The 15450-nt window shown below is 38.5% G+C and overlaps 1 protein-coding gene across 11 annotated transcripts in view; it reads right to left on the reverse strand.

Moving 5' to 3' along the window:
* Window positions 1–15450, reverse strand: part of UNC79 (unc-79 homolog, NALCN channel complex subunit) — a 112428-nt gene that overhangs the window by 76012 nt on the left and 20966 nt on the right. For 10 of the 11 annotated variants that reach the window (XM_026849014.1, XM_026849019.1, XM_026849018.1 and 7 more), the window contains 11 exons: window positions 14699–14763; window positions 12792–12880; window positions 11554–11594; window positions 10310–10338; window positions 9036–9265; window positions 8530–8701; window positions 5996–6226; window positions 3915–4105; window positions 2975–3098; window positions 1677–1817; window positions 59–280 (listed from right to left, as the gene is read on the reverse strand). In XM_026849014.1, the coding sequence (XP_026704815.1) occupies window positions 59–280; window positions 1677–1817; window positions 2975–3098; window positions 3915–4105; window positions 5996–6226; window positions 8530–8701; window positions 9036–9265; window positions 10310–10338; window positions 11554–11594; window positions 12792–12880; window positions 14699–14763 (1535 nt within the window). Of the gene's footprint in view, window positions 1–58; window positions 281–1676; window positions 1818–2974; window positions 3099–3914; window positions 4106–5995; window positions 6227–8529; window positions 8702–9035; window positions 9266–10309; window positions 10339–11553; window positions 11595–12791; window positions 12883–14698; window positions 14764–15450 lie in introns of those variants that run through there. The other variant, XM_026849022.1, reaches the window with a different exon arrangement.

Raw genomic sequence — 15450 nt, forward strand, 5'->3', positions numbered from 1 at the left:
GTATCAAAGGAGAGCCAAAAGTGATTGCAGAACTTCAGTGTCCCCTCAATGCGAGTACCTGCTTCAAGATGAGATCAAACATCAGAATGAAGCAATTAAGATTCATTTCATCATCTTCACAGTCAAAATCAATTGTCTTTCCACTGGGGTGTCCAAAGTTCTTGAAAGGGCTGTGAAAAGGACTGCGTATTGGACTCCGAAATGGGCTCTGGAAGGGGCTTGGGAAAGGACTCAGCATGTTGTGCTGGACTCTGCGCCCAGGGTCAGAAGCAACGCTTACCTGAAGACATAAAGATTCAACACATCCAAATGACTGCTACACATTTAAGCAATCTCATTCTATGCAAAACTGCAGAAAATGGCAAGAACTTTGACAGCCTTACTATTCCCTTCTGTAGTTCTTTTTCAAAATGTATACGTGTCCCTTAAATGCCATTAAATGATAAAATATGATAGAAATACAGGAATCATATTCTGCACAGATGCATAGATTCTCTTAAGCTAAGTGGCTGACATCCATTACCTTATTCCTACTGAGGAATTTTAACGTCATAAAGCAAACAGAAACTTGGTGCAGGCAATAAAGCGGCCATCAGGTTACAATGATCTGCTCCATAATCCAGGCATACGAACTTCAATAGTAAGAGGCTAATAAAGGAGGGTATCTCAAGAGAACAGTGTAACTAAGACTATACCAAGGCTACAGGTAGCTGGAAATTAACTAGACACAACAGTAACAAGATGTGCATGTCTGTACTGATTTATATCCACACCACAGTAAGGAAGCTGGAACACCGTGAGAACCTCTAAGTGTTGTAGGGAGATACGCAGTTAGATGACATGAGGACTACTTTTAGGCCAGCTATGGTCTGAAAGACCAGCCAGTAAGTCTGACTGTTTTTTCAGCTTAGTTTGTAAGTGGTCGTGGGCTAGGTGTGGGAGTGCTCTCTGATGAGCTACATCAGAAGACAGGCAGACCACCTGTCAGGAATCAACAGCCTAGATGCTGTAGTTCCTTAAATCTAAAGATCTGATCTTTCAAACACTATTATTCCTGCTGTCCCTGAAGCACTTCATCCAAGACTACTTGGAAGTTATTTACATCAGTCCACGTATGTGTAGTACCTACAGATTTGTACATGTTTTCTTGCAGACCGTAAGCCTTTGACAGACTTTTAGATCAATCTTTGCATCTCCTGGATGGCGAAAAATAATGCAGGGAAACAGAAATAAATTCTGCTGTCACCCTTCCAAAACATACCTATGCCTACCAAATCTGTACTAGAATACAAAAGCTCACTCTGAGTTACCAGTTGTCCACAAGAACTTGTCGACGGTTATTAACAGAAGGTGCAGAGAATGAAAATGGTCAGAAAAGATACTAAAAACACTCCAAACATAACCCAAAATCATTCCAAACGTAACCCAAACAAAACAGTTTACTAAGGAAAAACTGCACAGCTTTTCTGCAGTTCCTATCCGCATTATCTTTACACTGACCATGTGATAGAGTTGTATTAATTGAAGAAGTCATACCAATTTTCTTCCATTTTCAAAATTTATAGTGTTTCTAATCAAATGTTGCCATACTGAAAGACAACTTCTTAATTCTTCACATGTGCTCTATTAGTAAAACTGTTCTAAGCAAAAATATAAGCAGGAGAAATAAGAGTTACCCTCCGAGCTGCAAGATTTCCTGCCAGTTCACTGACTCTTGATTTTCTTTGATTTGCTAACTCTTTTACAGAATTAACTCCATCAGAAAACATGCTGATTAATAACTGAAGAGGAACAACAATGTCTAGTTCAGATAACACCTAAGGAAAGACAAACAAAAAAGCATGAGTTTCAAGTTTGATAAAAAAATGCCAGCTACTTCATAAGCACCTTTATCATATGATCCTCAGTTCATCAAGTTCCATATATTTCATTTTGGTATTCAATGAGGTCAGCTGCAAACTTAGGGAACTGGCAATAAAAGGGTATTTTCAAAATCTTTGTGGGCATCTGCTTAGTGCGCCTTGAGATCAGTTTTATGCACAAACACACAGGGATGTGGGGTTGTTCCAAAAAAAATTACCAATACTTGGATGAATAACTATGACTGTATGTATGATTACTTAAAACTGAATTCTTGTATTTATTCTGAGAATTCAGTCAGAATGGTAGCCTACAGGTGTCAACATAGTGACAGGATGGTTTTCTGCAAATCACTGAGGGAATATTCATCATCTATTTTGTCACTAACACTCAGACAAATACAAGTTCATTCATATTTTCATTAAATATTATTAGGAGAATTAAAATCTACAAAAATCATACTTGAAAACTCTGCATACCCAAAAATTGCTAGTGATCAGGAAAATTGGTCTTTGCAGAGGCTTAACAAAGATTACCCTCAACAGAATAGAAGTGATAATGAAGAATACAGGTATTATGCTCAGGTGCCGTGGAAAATTTTGTATCCTTTTGAATTCACTGCCCAAAGCTGACATGATTGTCCCTGTAGCTTTCACCCAGAACACTGGGTGAATGCCAGCTTTGTGGGCAAATAGAGCATAAAAGGCCCAGAGCAGCAGCAAGCCTGATGAGTACAGCCCTAGTCTAATTCAGTTCTTCATACACAGGAACAACTACAGCTGTTTCTGGAGTCTGGAATTAATTTGGGAATCTACAGACCAAATTCTATGGAGACTAAAAACTACTGCTGGCAAAAAGTCAGACCGCTGAATGGCCCTAAAGACACAACTGACATTCAAAGGTAAAAAGGAGTTTCCAGGCTTCCATTATATTGCCCATGATGGGCTAGTAACAAAGTTTCCTGTGATCTGTCTACCAGTCATCCTTACTCTGGGGCTAAGCAAAGGGCAGAAAGGTTCCGTGATCTTGGAAAAGTGGCTCCTTTTCCCCTCTCCCCTCTTTTTTTTTTTTTTTCTTTTTCTTTCAGCACGACTTGTCAAGAGAAGACACTTACATGCAGCCAAAGCAATGCTTGCTCTTGCACAGAGGATGGATACCCTGTGAATCGACAGCTAATGAAACCAAACATCTCCTCCATTGAGAAAGGGAGAGGGCAAAGTTCAGTGTCAAACATTTTGCTGAAAAGTAGAACAAAAACACAGCTCACTGAGTCACCATGGCATACACTGTGTGAGACATAACAGAAAAATGGCAGAAAGGCAATCTCAGTACCAGCACTGATGATGTTCTGTAATCCTATTTGCACCCTCACCCTCCACAGGAGTTGAGCTACATTGCTGATACCACCTGTCTTGACTTTTTTAACATCCAATGTAAAAATTGTAAAATTTTTCATCTCACCACTCCACCACTATTCCATATCTACACCAAAAAAAGTTGACATCAATACCTACAAATACAAACTTACAGTCACTTTCAGAGCCTCTTCATCAGTTTAAAGGCAATGTGAAGTTTTATTGTCAAACGCATAGACCAGACATGAAATTATGGCTTAGACAGCCACCATTCTTATGCTGGTGTTTTCTTTGCCCAACAGGGGAAGATATTAGCTAAATCAATACAAATCATCACTCTTTCAGTGCCAGCTCTACTAATCCTCACTATTTCTTATCAGCAGTTGGCCAGGAGGAGAAAAATGTGTCTTCCACCACACTGCAGGAAACCACTGAAAATGTGACCTGCTCACAGCAAAGAAGCATCCATGTAGTTGGCTCTTGATTCAGATTTGAGGTTATCAGGAGCAATAAAAGGAAACTTTCCCAAAGCTTAAGTGCTTTAGTCTACATACAAGTTATAAAAAAATTCAGACGCGTTCGCTCACTGCTGCCTGTTGCACACGGGCATTTTTACTTGTTGTCACCATGTTATTGTGCTAAAACCTTCAACAATCAACATATGCTACGACAGAATGGTTCCTACATATGTCTACATACCTCAACACTTCCCGGAACTCTTTCAGTTGATTATCAGGCACTTCCGTCCTTATAGCTTCCAACCACTCTGGCATGATACATTCCCACACCGGCTGGTTTATCACATTGTATGGAATCAAGCAAAGGATTCGATTCAGCCCTTCTTTTAATTGGGTCACAGCACTACACGATTTGTCCCAGTATCCACCAACCTGTGGGTATTTCCAGGAATCATACTGATGAGCAATACTTCCTAGTCCCTGTAACTTGCTCAGCACCACAAATCTGCTCAGTGTGTTGCAGCCAGGAAATTGTGGGGGGTGATCATCAGTACCTTCCAGCCTGAATTCAGAATTCAGCCATGGGGATTGCATCGTTTTTTTCTTCTCTTATTTGACCCATAGTACATAAAAGCACTGTCCAAGATTTAGATGAAGTTTGCTCACCTCCAGGCCATGACGCAGAGTAACCTTTCATTGTTTACAGTTCTCAGCAAGGGACAGATTTGTTTGGTCAAACTTGCACCTTCAATTATTTGCTCTGGACAACTTGTTACAGTGCTGGGTCTTTATTTTGAAAAACTTGGTCTGTACCAGGTGTTCTTTTGTGATTGTTTGTTTTGGGTTTTTTTGTGGGAAGGTTCTAAGTGATGGAAGACAAAAAATATACTTCTAAGTAAAAAAGTAACTGGCCTACAGAGATTAATTATTCTAACTGACCTCGGCTCACATCTGCTGTTCCTAATGGCTCTAGACATGCCTGCTGTTTTGGCAGCAACTACTGGTAATCTCAGCCAACAAACTATTTTTTCTCCATTCATCACAGCTAATTTCATGGCTGTTTGTCTTCATGTTCTAGTGAATCCTTGCAAATCTGGCAAGTTGTCAGACTAGTCTTAAGTACTGCAGTGGGGGTAATAAAACTCAAAAAAGGGGCTGTATCCAAGAAAAAGATCCATAACAGATTACACCATGAGGTTCAGTCCTTCTTTCCCCCTTTAGTCTCAAAGCCATTATCTTTTCAATTCTAACATTCAAAGCATCCATCCACCTCTCAAATTCCCTCAGCTGCCCTCCAATTGTCCCATAGCCAGGTGTATCTTCAGAACAATGGTTCAGAGTAAGACATACACACATACAGTCTGCACATGTACACCAAATCCATGGATGCACACTTCATCCCTGATGATGTAATAGATCACATCAAGTCTTTATGGCTCTTCCTAGTCTAGCCACTTTATTTCAGGAAACAAAATCAGCATGTCCTCTGGACATTTGACATGAGAGGGTCACAAAATGAAAGTTTTACAAAAGCACATGTGCTGTAATTGGCAGTGATAAATGAGAAAAAAGCCTTAAATCACAAATATAAAGTTTCTATTTTCATGATGATGTTTCATTTTCTGTAGAGGAATATTCACACCCCTGACCTTGTTTCCTGTCTTTACTATCCAGGTTAACTGGCAAACTCTGCTTTATAATTAATGGACAGAAAGAAAGACTCTAGAATCGATTCCAGCAGTGGTCTCACTTAGGCACCCTGAATGACTTGACAGATAAGTCTTTTTCTCCCTTCAGCAGTAAGACGAACCATGGCAAACTAGTCTCTTAACTGAGTCACTTAGATTTGGTATCTGAAGCTACATGGCATCAGTATGTCCAGAGTTCCTTCCAGCTACAACACGTGTGATTTCATGAACCTTAATTCACAGCTGCAGAGATGAAGAATGCAAAGAACAGAGAAAAATTAGTAAACCAGACTAGTAAAGGACAGGCTTGTATCTGGGAGCAGATAGCTTTTACTAAAGACAAGCTTAAATGCTTCAGCAGCTTAATGGAAATGTACAGCTATCCAAAATGTACAGTATCTTTCAATACCTGTAATACTCTTCCAACCTGTTTTCATATTGCTGTAAATAATCCCTGGACTCTAACACAGTAAAACAAAAAATGCTGAGAAAATGAAGAATTCCTGAACTCCACCACTCCCTCAACCACTGAGATTTCTTTTGCCTTGACACAGCTGGGGGAGAAATGGTCTTTATATGTAAAGACTTTAATCTCTGTGGCAAATAAAAGAACCTTCAGATAAATTATTCTTACCCTCGCAAACTCCATTGGTTTAGGAAGGAGGCACATAACCATGACATCAAACCGGACATCACAAACAGTCTTCAGCCACTTAGTAACAAACTGGGGTTTGAGCTTTTCAACCAGGCTACCAACTTCATCATCCATCATGTAAGCTGTAGAGTGAAACCACTGGAATACCATGCTAACCAGCCTTGCTAAACTCTCTGTGGGTGTATTCTCACTGGGAGTGCAAAGGCTCACCTTGAAGACAGAAACACAAATCAAGTTTCATTTCTAGAATTAAAGGTATGAAATTGTTTGCTTACTATATTTTACATATTCTCAGAGACACAAGGATGCAGATTACAAAGAAGGCACACGAGCTGATCAGTTTTGAGTTTGGTACAGGTCAATAAACAAAACATTTCCAAACCAAAAAATAACAGTAAGAGGGAAAAAACCAAGCACTTAATATTTCGTTTCTTAGTTTCAATAGTGAAAATATCAATACAGAATGCTTTGACAAACTGAATAACTGGTAAAATACACAATACACATACACACATATATAAAATGTACAAGATAAAAAGACAAACCAAATGATGAGTTTCAAAAGTCTTAAAGATGTCTACTTAATATAATAAGTGATTTTTCTGTTGCAAAAAGATTCCAATTTTGATTTTTTGTCCTCATTTGGGGGTGGAAATATGAGTTTCAAGTCCTCAAAAATTCTCACATAATAATTAATATTATTCTCCTCCAGACTCTTTCTAGAACAATGTCTGCACTGTAAAACTGTCACAAATCTGAGACCAAGTCTGCACACTGGTTCACAAACCAGGTACACTGCTAAGCCCTTAATTACCTACTATTTGAGCTCTTGATATCTTCTGGCGACAGAAGACAAAGTTTCAATTCAGGTTGCTGCACTAAATCCAAAGAATGGAAAATAAGAGATGACAGGAGATTTAGGACGCTCCTTTAACCACCTATCTGCTGTTTGTTGCCAATTCCTAGTGATAGCCATACTCTCAGCACTTGGCAACCTGAAACCAGTGATTGCTGCCTTGTAGCAAGTGAACAAAGGAGAAACATTCATTTCATTTTTCGGGGAAACAGCTGGTGACAGCACCAGAAAAGTTCAGAACCCATCTTACAAGTGCTTTTCTTCAATGTTTTTTCTTGGAATGAGGCAGTTAACACCATCCTTGCCAATTCAAAGTAGAGCCTTCAATGTTCTACTTCATTGCAGGTTGAAGTTAAGATGTTCACTTCTGGTGCTTGTCTCAGATGAGTGTTAACTCAAAGGCAGTATCAGCTGGCAGCCTTTTAAAATAGGAACTCCTGAGCTCTGTCCAGTTTCTAGATAAAAGGTGATCATTTCATGAAAGAAAAGAGCAACCCACTATTTCTCACAATCTGTGCTGTCATCTCTAGCAATACTCACTACAGAGGGATCAAGAGATTTTATAAGAATAGAATGAAGTCAGTGAGTTCACCCTCCCTACCATATAAAGACAGATTCTCAATGTCAAGTGTGAGACATGTACAGTGTAACAAAACCTGTTCTGTTTTTACTTCAGTTCTATTTCTGGAAACATAAGCCTTCAGTCTTTACAAAACATCATTTGAAACAGAATAGATGAACATAGCACAATAAATTAAAAAAAAAAAAGCTTTAAGTCTAAAACAATGTTAAACAACAAAACCCACAAGTTATTAGTAGACTATAAAGTTTACTCAGGTAGTCACCTGAAAGAGCAGAGCAGCTTTTTTTGCATTATGAGAGTCTAGACCTACCACCCTGCTGTCCCTATCTCTGTTTAGATGATGGATGAGAAGTCCTACTGCTCCCCATTTATCACTGGATGACTGAGGAGGACAGAGCATGAGAGCTCAAGGTGAACAGGAAAGAGCCTGAGAAGGAAAATTCTCCTTAAGGAGAATTGCAGAACCCAATTTTGGAGGATCTATCAGGCTCCAGCCTGGCCTGTTCATGAACTAGCCAGTAGCAGCCCTGCTATTTTCTCTGCTAGCTACTGTAAGGGGTAGAACAAGCAGGGCTTCATTCTGTCATCCCACACCAAGTGAATTAGCTTGAGTACAATGACTGGGCCTGGTCCAGCTAGACCAATCTGAAGGTAGGAAGGAAAGCAGCCCAGTTAGACTCCTCCAGCCTATTCAGAGGTAAGAGAGAAAGATGAGCTTCCAGAGAGTGATGTTGAAAGATGAAAGGTGAAAGATCTTTAGGGGACTGTCTTTTAAGGTTAAAAATAATGGCACTCAGCAGGGGGCACTTGTGAGCAGAAGATGATAGAACATAGGAAGTCAAAAACTGAGTAATTCTGTTACACACTCTATACAGGACTCAGAGACAGTCAGCAGCTCCACCCAAACTACTTCTGTAATCTCCAAGTATGACAGCTTCACAGAACTCATTTTTGCTCATAAATCAGAAAAGTATCCAACTAAATTCAAGAAGCAGAAAAAGAAAAAATTGAGGCTTCAGAAAGAAAAGGACAGGAAAGCAAGAGGAGTGAGAGAAGAGAGCAAGAATTTCTCACCAAGAACCAGATTCCAAACTGGCTCAGGAGGCGTTGGTCATGCTTGTCATCATCTTTATTATCAAAGTCTGTGTTGTCGAGGGAGTGATGGGAAGAGGAGAGGCCCATCTGCCTCCTGCGGTTTAGTTCATACTCCCTCTGTTCAGCATGAAACTCTGCTTCCTTCAGCAAGCTATAAAACAAGCTTGTGGTCAGTGAACGTAGCTTTCCTGCACTGGATACAAATATCTGATCAAGAATAACTAGAGGTTAAGGCATGTGATGTCATCATTTTCCTGAAAGCAGTAACAAAATAATGTTAAATTCTAGGATTCAAGGTTGACTTCTTCCATGAGGACAACACTCACACCTGATCAGTACTCTGCTAAAGGAGCAGGAGGTCAGCTCTCCTGCTTTGTACTTATCCTAGTGAAACTAAAAGCAATTTTAACAAGATTTGCAGGAAATATCTACGTGAAAGCCTGATGCTGCTTTACATATCTATGCTTCATAAGCTGCCATGTTACCTGATCACAGCTTCCACAGTACACACAAGTTCCTCTGCCCCACACTCCCGGGTATTGATAGGGGGTGGCGAGGTCTGATAAAGATGGGTTTCTGCAGCTGCCCCGACTTCACTGCTGTGATGATTCGAATGGCATCTCTTGCAATAGCGCACCGGCCTGTTGCCATGGCGGCCACAGCACCCCGCTGAGAAGCAAGTGACAACAGCTCTTCTGACATGTGAACTACAGTTCTGGAAAATAAAAAAATATTTTATCGGGCCACAAGTATCAGGAAGCAGAACTGAAAACACATAAGTGTCAGCACTGGGCAATTGGCTCAAGTGTTGGTTATTTCCAAAATCACTATATATAAGCACAACTGTGTGCAAACTCCTGATGCCAAGTGGCACTGAACTTCCAGAAAGATGAGTTCAGGCCTAAATGCTGGGCCTGGAATTAAATGGCACAGTTGCTCTTCTTTTAGAGCAGACCAAACAAACAGTTAAGTCATCAACCTCAACTTTATGGCTTGGAGCAATCTCTAATATTTACAGTAGTTCTCTTAACTCCTGCTTATACTTCAGAATGTCTTTTTAAATTACGTGTAGCAACAGGCAAATCCTTAGGAGTGTAGTCAATGGTGCCACACCAGTTTATGCTTTGTAAGGATCTGCCTTATAGGTAACCATTCAATCCTCCAAAATATGCACTACCTTTATTTTTGTCACCTGGTAATCCAGTCCAACATAAAAGCTTTCTTTACCACATAAGAACTAGAATATATTATACATTGTATTTGTCATTATTAAAATGTTATTAAAACACACTAGCTGGTATGTATTGCAAGCAGATTCTTTTTGTCAGCAATCTTTTTAGAGCCAAGCGCTGAAGACTTTCAATCCATATATTTTAAAAAATATAGTTCACAGTAGGATTTTTGTTCAATTTAAGATTAATGCAAGACCTCAAGGAGAAGATATAAACACTCAGATTTAAAATTAATCTCTTGCTCCATCCTCTTCATAAGCAGAATTATAAAATAAAAACTGAGCTCAACTGCATAATTGATTTGCTTTACTAATTGCCTCTTCAACAAAAACCTACAACTCAAATCAAACATCAGCAGTTTTAACAAAAAGAAACCTTGCTGCTGAATCATTCCCATCCACCACAAATGCATTCATGGATAGTGTGAAAATTTGGAATGGTACAAGAAAGAACACACCACATAGTAATGGAATGACACTACACACAACAACAAATCATGCCCCATCACAAAAATGACTGTATCTTACCTTCTTCTGACATATAGCAGAAATTTCAGCTGTAAGGGGAAGGCATACAAAACATCAACACAGAATGATGATCCTTCTGTTTTACTATGGCAGCCACGGGAAAATGGACTTGCTGCAAGGAAGTCTCTGAGGCTAAATTTGTGTTTCCAGATATTTATTACTGAAACCTCTAAGCCTGTTGGACTGCATGAGGTAGGTTACTGTATATTGAGGCCTACTGGATCCTTCACTTCATTGTAGAAATAACAGCCTTGGTGCATTAAGTGTGGTGTGCTCTGCATCCCATTCACCTTCTGCCTATGCTTCTGCGTCATGGACAGACTTATACAAGTACACCTGTAAGGACACTACTGTGGCATGCTGTAGGAGACATGGCTCCAATGTGCCTACACTGCCTGTGAAAGCATGCAGGATGAAAGATTAGTGAATATGGATGAACAGTGTAGAACTTGTCAGCTATTCAGTCTGTCACCCTGACAACATCTGATTCAGTAAATACAGGTGGCTGAGTAAAAAGAAGTACTTACCTGAAGTAAATAGAAAATTCTTAATCGGGACTAGATTTCCACTAAAAAGAGACAGCAAAACAGTCTCCACTGACTAAGCATTTTAAGTTTCCAGAACAAAGAGAGAGGGAATGTCTTTGTTCTGTTCTTGAAAGGGTTATTTTACAGAGTATGTGACTGTCCTTGTAAACCCAGGAAATTCTGATTAGTCAGTCAACAAGCTTTGTCTGCATTCTGATAGATAATAAAATATCAGGCTCCTGATATCACTGGCCAAAGTACAATGATTGGATCAATGACTGGATCATTTAATTTTAAGTCCTCTTCTGATATCCTTTATAGCCTTCTCTTTATAGAACAGATTTTCAGAAGCTTTAAGATCTGTCAGATCAGACACAGGTTACCAGAAGAACTAGCCCCTTATTTGGACACGGGTGTGAGACACAGATACTTTTAAAAAACTTGGCCCTAACTGTGGATGCTTCAAGATTTGAAGATCTGTTCAACTGTGCTTCTTCACACATAAAAAGTTGCATACTATTTCAGATAGAAGATGAATCAATTTTTCGTAGTACTTTAAGGACATCAAGCAGTATTAAGTACAAGCTACTTCAAATTTTTTTTAAAATTCCTTTAGAATAGAGCGCAGCATCTCAAGTAATACAATATGAAGAAATATCAGTAAGCAGTGTTGTACAATTATGATTAGTTTGTACCTACCCTTAAAATACCTCTTACCTTGTGGCAGAAGAACATCAATCAACCATTCACTGTGATCCCTATAAAAATTTTATATTTAATTAGCTTTCCATTTTTTATTTATATACGCATTTATTTTTGCACAGAGGAAATTCGTCTAAATTAACATGGCAGGACTTACATTATTCTGAAGCTGCTTTTTTACAAATGTAGTTTTTTTAATTACAGACTGCTTTACGTTACCTCTCTTTGTTGTGCCTGTCTTATTACAAATTACCACTTTGCTGATGTTGGTCCACTATGTTCCAGGCTTTCAAAAAATTACTTTTAAGGCATACATTTATCAAATTAAAATAGTGTGTGCTCTGAAAGTGTCATGGCTAAGAACTGATAGAAGAATAACAGACGAACATAGAAAAAAAGGTACCAGTACCATTTTCCGTGAGTCTCCTTAGAAGCTATGCTTCTACCAAATTACTTTTTCCTGCAGCTTTAAATCAGTGATGACTTAAAAATTCTAAGGTGATATGTACAGCTTTTCCTACAGCTGTTATAAGTATCTTAAACTGGGGACAAAAAAAATCCACATAGCTTCTGAACTACATCCATTTACATGAACTATTTGAACTACATCCATTTACATGAACTATTTGAACTAATGACTGGAACTCCCCATAACTATTAGTAGATCTCATGAAGTAATGCAAACTAAATTAGCAATTTTTTAAAAATAATTTTTTTAAAAAAAGGAATAAGTGAGTTTGAGTCAGCTCAGGCTATATTCCCTCCAGGTACTGGACAAGCCTGGACCAATTTCAACTCTTTAGTCTGCTGCTTCACAGTATACCCTAGAGAATAATCTGAAATACATGCTACAAAACAGTAATGAAGTCTCTGTGAAAGAGCTTTCATTGTAATGTCCTGCTTTTAATGACAACTAAAGGATGAGGACAAAAAAATGTTTCATAAGCAAAAACTTGTGGATTAATGAGGTTCCCCTATTACAGTCAATGCATCCCACAGCATCTATTCATTGCGAGATCTTAACTTTAAAACAACTCACTAGATGAGTTTTTCAGAAACTAGATGCAAATGCTGACCATGTGAGGTAAATTTCTGCAATCCTTATTCATACTGTGTGGCAGTGTACTCCATATATTTCAACAGTGTTATCTATATAAACAATATGCTAATCAAACCAAAACAAAATGTCACTCCACAATTCTGAACAACAGACTGTCTATATCTGATCATTTTCCAGCTCTTAGTTTACCTACCCTGCAATTCTCTGGCTACATTCTTCACAAAGATATAGGGGTGGTGGCTTATCACCCAAAGCCACAGACAAGGATGGGTCAATGCACATCTGAAACACAGAGAAGGAAAAGACTTAACATATCTTTTAATTGAAGCTCACTAAAAAAGTTCAACACATTAATGCTAGGACATACAATATAACAGAGCTTTAAGATGTGTTGAGAGCATTTAGTATTCTGAAAGACGGTACTCAGCATCTGACAGTACAGGATCTCAAATTATTTCTAACAAAGATAGGGATGTAACTGAAAATGAGAGCTTATGGGAAGAAAACAGGACATATTTCAGTATCAGTATTATCACTCTGAAAAATAAGTATATTTAGTGTTACACATTTATACTGCATAGTCATGACAGACCCGCTTTTTATTTCTTTCCAAAGAGATAGTCACTTAGAGAATCTATTGCTTAGAACAATGTAACATACAAGTCTAGATTTTTCTATCTCAGTAACAACTTTCAGCAAAATCAAATTTTCAGTCATCATAGTTACTAACTATACAGCACAATTCCAGTGACAGAACAGAGACTATGGACCCACAGGTCTCTTGACAGCATATATACAAACTTTGTCTTGCATTAGCTTTTATCCTTCCATGTTAGCCAGTTACAGAAAACAGTTACAATTAACAGCCAGTTATGTACACATTTGTTTAAGTCTTTTGTACTATTTAATGAAAACATGAACAGCAGTATGCATACACAGTATCTTAACCACTTAAATCATAATGTTTCTTACTCTATTTCAAGTGCAAGACTTTATAAATAAAGACAAATGCCTCTTCAAATGTTTCTCATCTTTGTTAACCAAATCTATATTCATCTATCCAAGAGACAACAGACTGCATTTTTCTGAGTGATGACTGATCAAGACTGGTTCTGTCAAAGTTAAGCTAAGAGATCATTCAAAAATATTCAGGTATTTCACCGGCAAATCTTGGAACTGTAAATTTCATTGATATTTTGCTCTACTCAGTGATTAATCCAAATCTAGTGATCACTATAATGTGAAGCAACACCTTACAGCTTTATTTCCTATGAAAAGGGATCACGGAGAATGACTGGAGGTCAGAAAAGTGGTCCCTAACAGGACTTGTGAGGTAGGTGTCACCATTATGCCCTATCAGTATCATAGCCTATGAAAAAGCTCACTGAAGAACAGTTTGACTAATGTAATTATGTTAGTATATGAACCAATGCCGGGAAAATTGGTTATATCTATGTATTTAACTAGATACAAATCTAATTAATTAGTACACCTAACTGTAGTATGCTCTGGACTTCAGATGCTGTTCTTGACTCTGCCATCAAATTGCACTACAGTCTTGGTCAAGCTATTTAACTTTGTTACCCTGTGTGCAAACAGGAAAGACATCATGTACCTCTCTCAAAGAGGGCTGGATCAGGGGTAAATAAAGCTTTGTTGCTATTTGCTTTAGGAGACATTCCAAGCAAAGGATTAGAGAGTAGGTGCCATTGTATGCCCTTTCTTAAGATACCAAGGTGAACATGTACCTATATAATAACTGACGTTTCCTGAATATTGTGCGGGTATTTACACACATGTATGTGTTCAGGAAAATAATTACATGGATTAGCCAAGAACCAGCTTAATTTTATAAAGTACTCTGCAACTATCGCCATGTTTAATATCAAGACTTGGTCCACAGTAGTTGGAGGAAATAACCCATCTTGCTTTAGGCAGCCAAGGAACAAAATTCTGTCCCCCCTGGTCTCAACAGGCTTTGCTGTTCCCTTAGCTCCTGCTCTTGGTCACCTGCACACAACCAGAGCATATGGCTGGGGCCAAAGTACAACCTCCCATCCCCCAGATAGTTGGGTTTGACCCCTGAAGAAACAGCAGTACCTTCACAGCTGGTTTGTTAATCGCATTATGGCATTCAATGTGCTGGCAATGAATAGGATTCCAGGCTGCAAAATCAAAACACAGCTGATTAATAAATGGATAAAATATACTTGTATTCTTTGTGTCTACAAGTATCAACTGAGAACAAGATCTTATCTACTAAATACTATATAAATATGAGAGACGACCTAGCCATTCCTCTGGAAGCCTAATAATTACAATAAGCAACCTAGAATATACGTGCCTACTGAATTATTTGGGATATAATTACAAAACAATCCATGAACTCAGTGAAGAAATGGAAAAAGTAACGTTTGGACATCCCTGTTGAAGACCCTTCCCTCACCAACATTGAATTAATTAATTTTTCTTCCACTCCAGGAGCAAGATGGTAGGAGTAGCTGAGTAAACTCAGTAACATTTCTAGCCACAATTAAAACAAAACTATGATAAAGGAAAACTAGTCCAGCCACAGAAGGAGACTTAGCTTTGTAACAACAAGATATAAACAAGAAAGGTATGTTCAAGAGGCATCGCATGGATGCTGTAAGGGACACCCCTCCAGGTGAAAATGTCCATGCAGCTCTAGAAAATACTCCTCCCATTCTGGGATACATTAAGGGATAATTTACATATAGAAAAATTATTCCAGTTTACCTAGTGCTAATAACAGTTCAGATAATATCATGCTTAGTTCACAGACCTGTTTGCATGACAAGTAATGCAGAGTAGTACAAGACTGATTTTTTTTT

Source organism: Athene cunicularia (assembly GCF_003259725.1).
Source record: "Athene cunicularia isolate RWA chromosome 5 unlocalized genomic scaffold, athCun1 chr5_part1, whole genome shotgun sequence".
Classification (NCBI taxonomy): domain Eukaryota; kingdom Metazoa; phylum Chordata; class Aves; order Strigiformes; family Strigidae; genus Athene; species Athene cunicularia.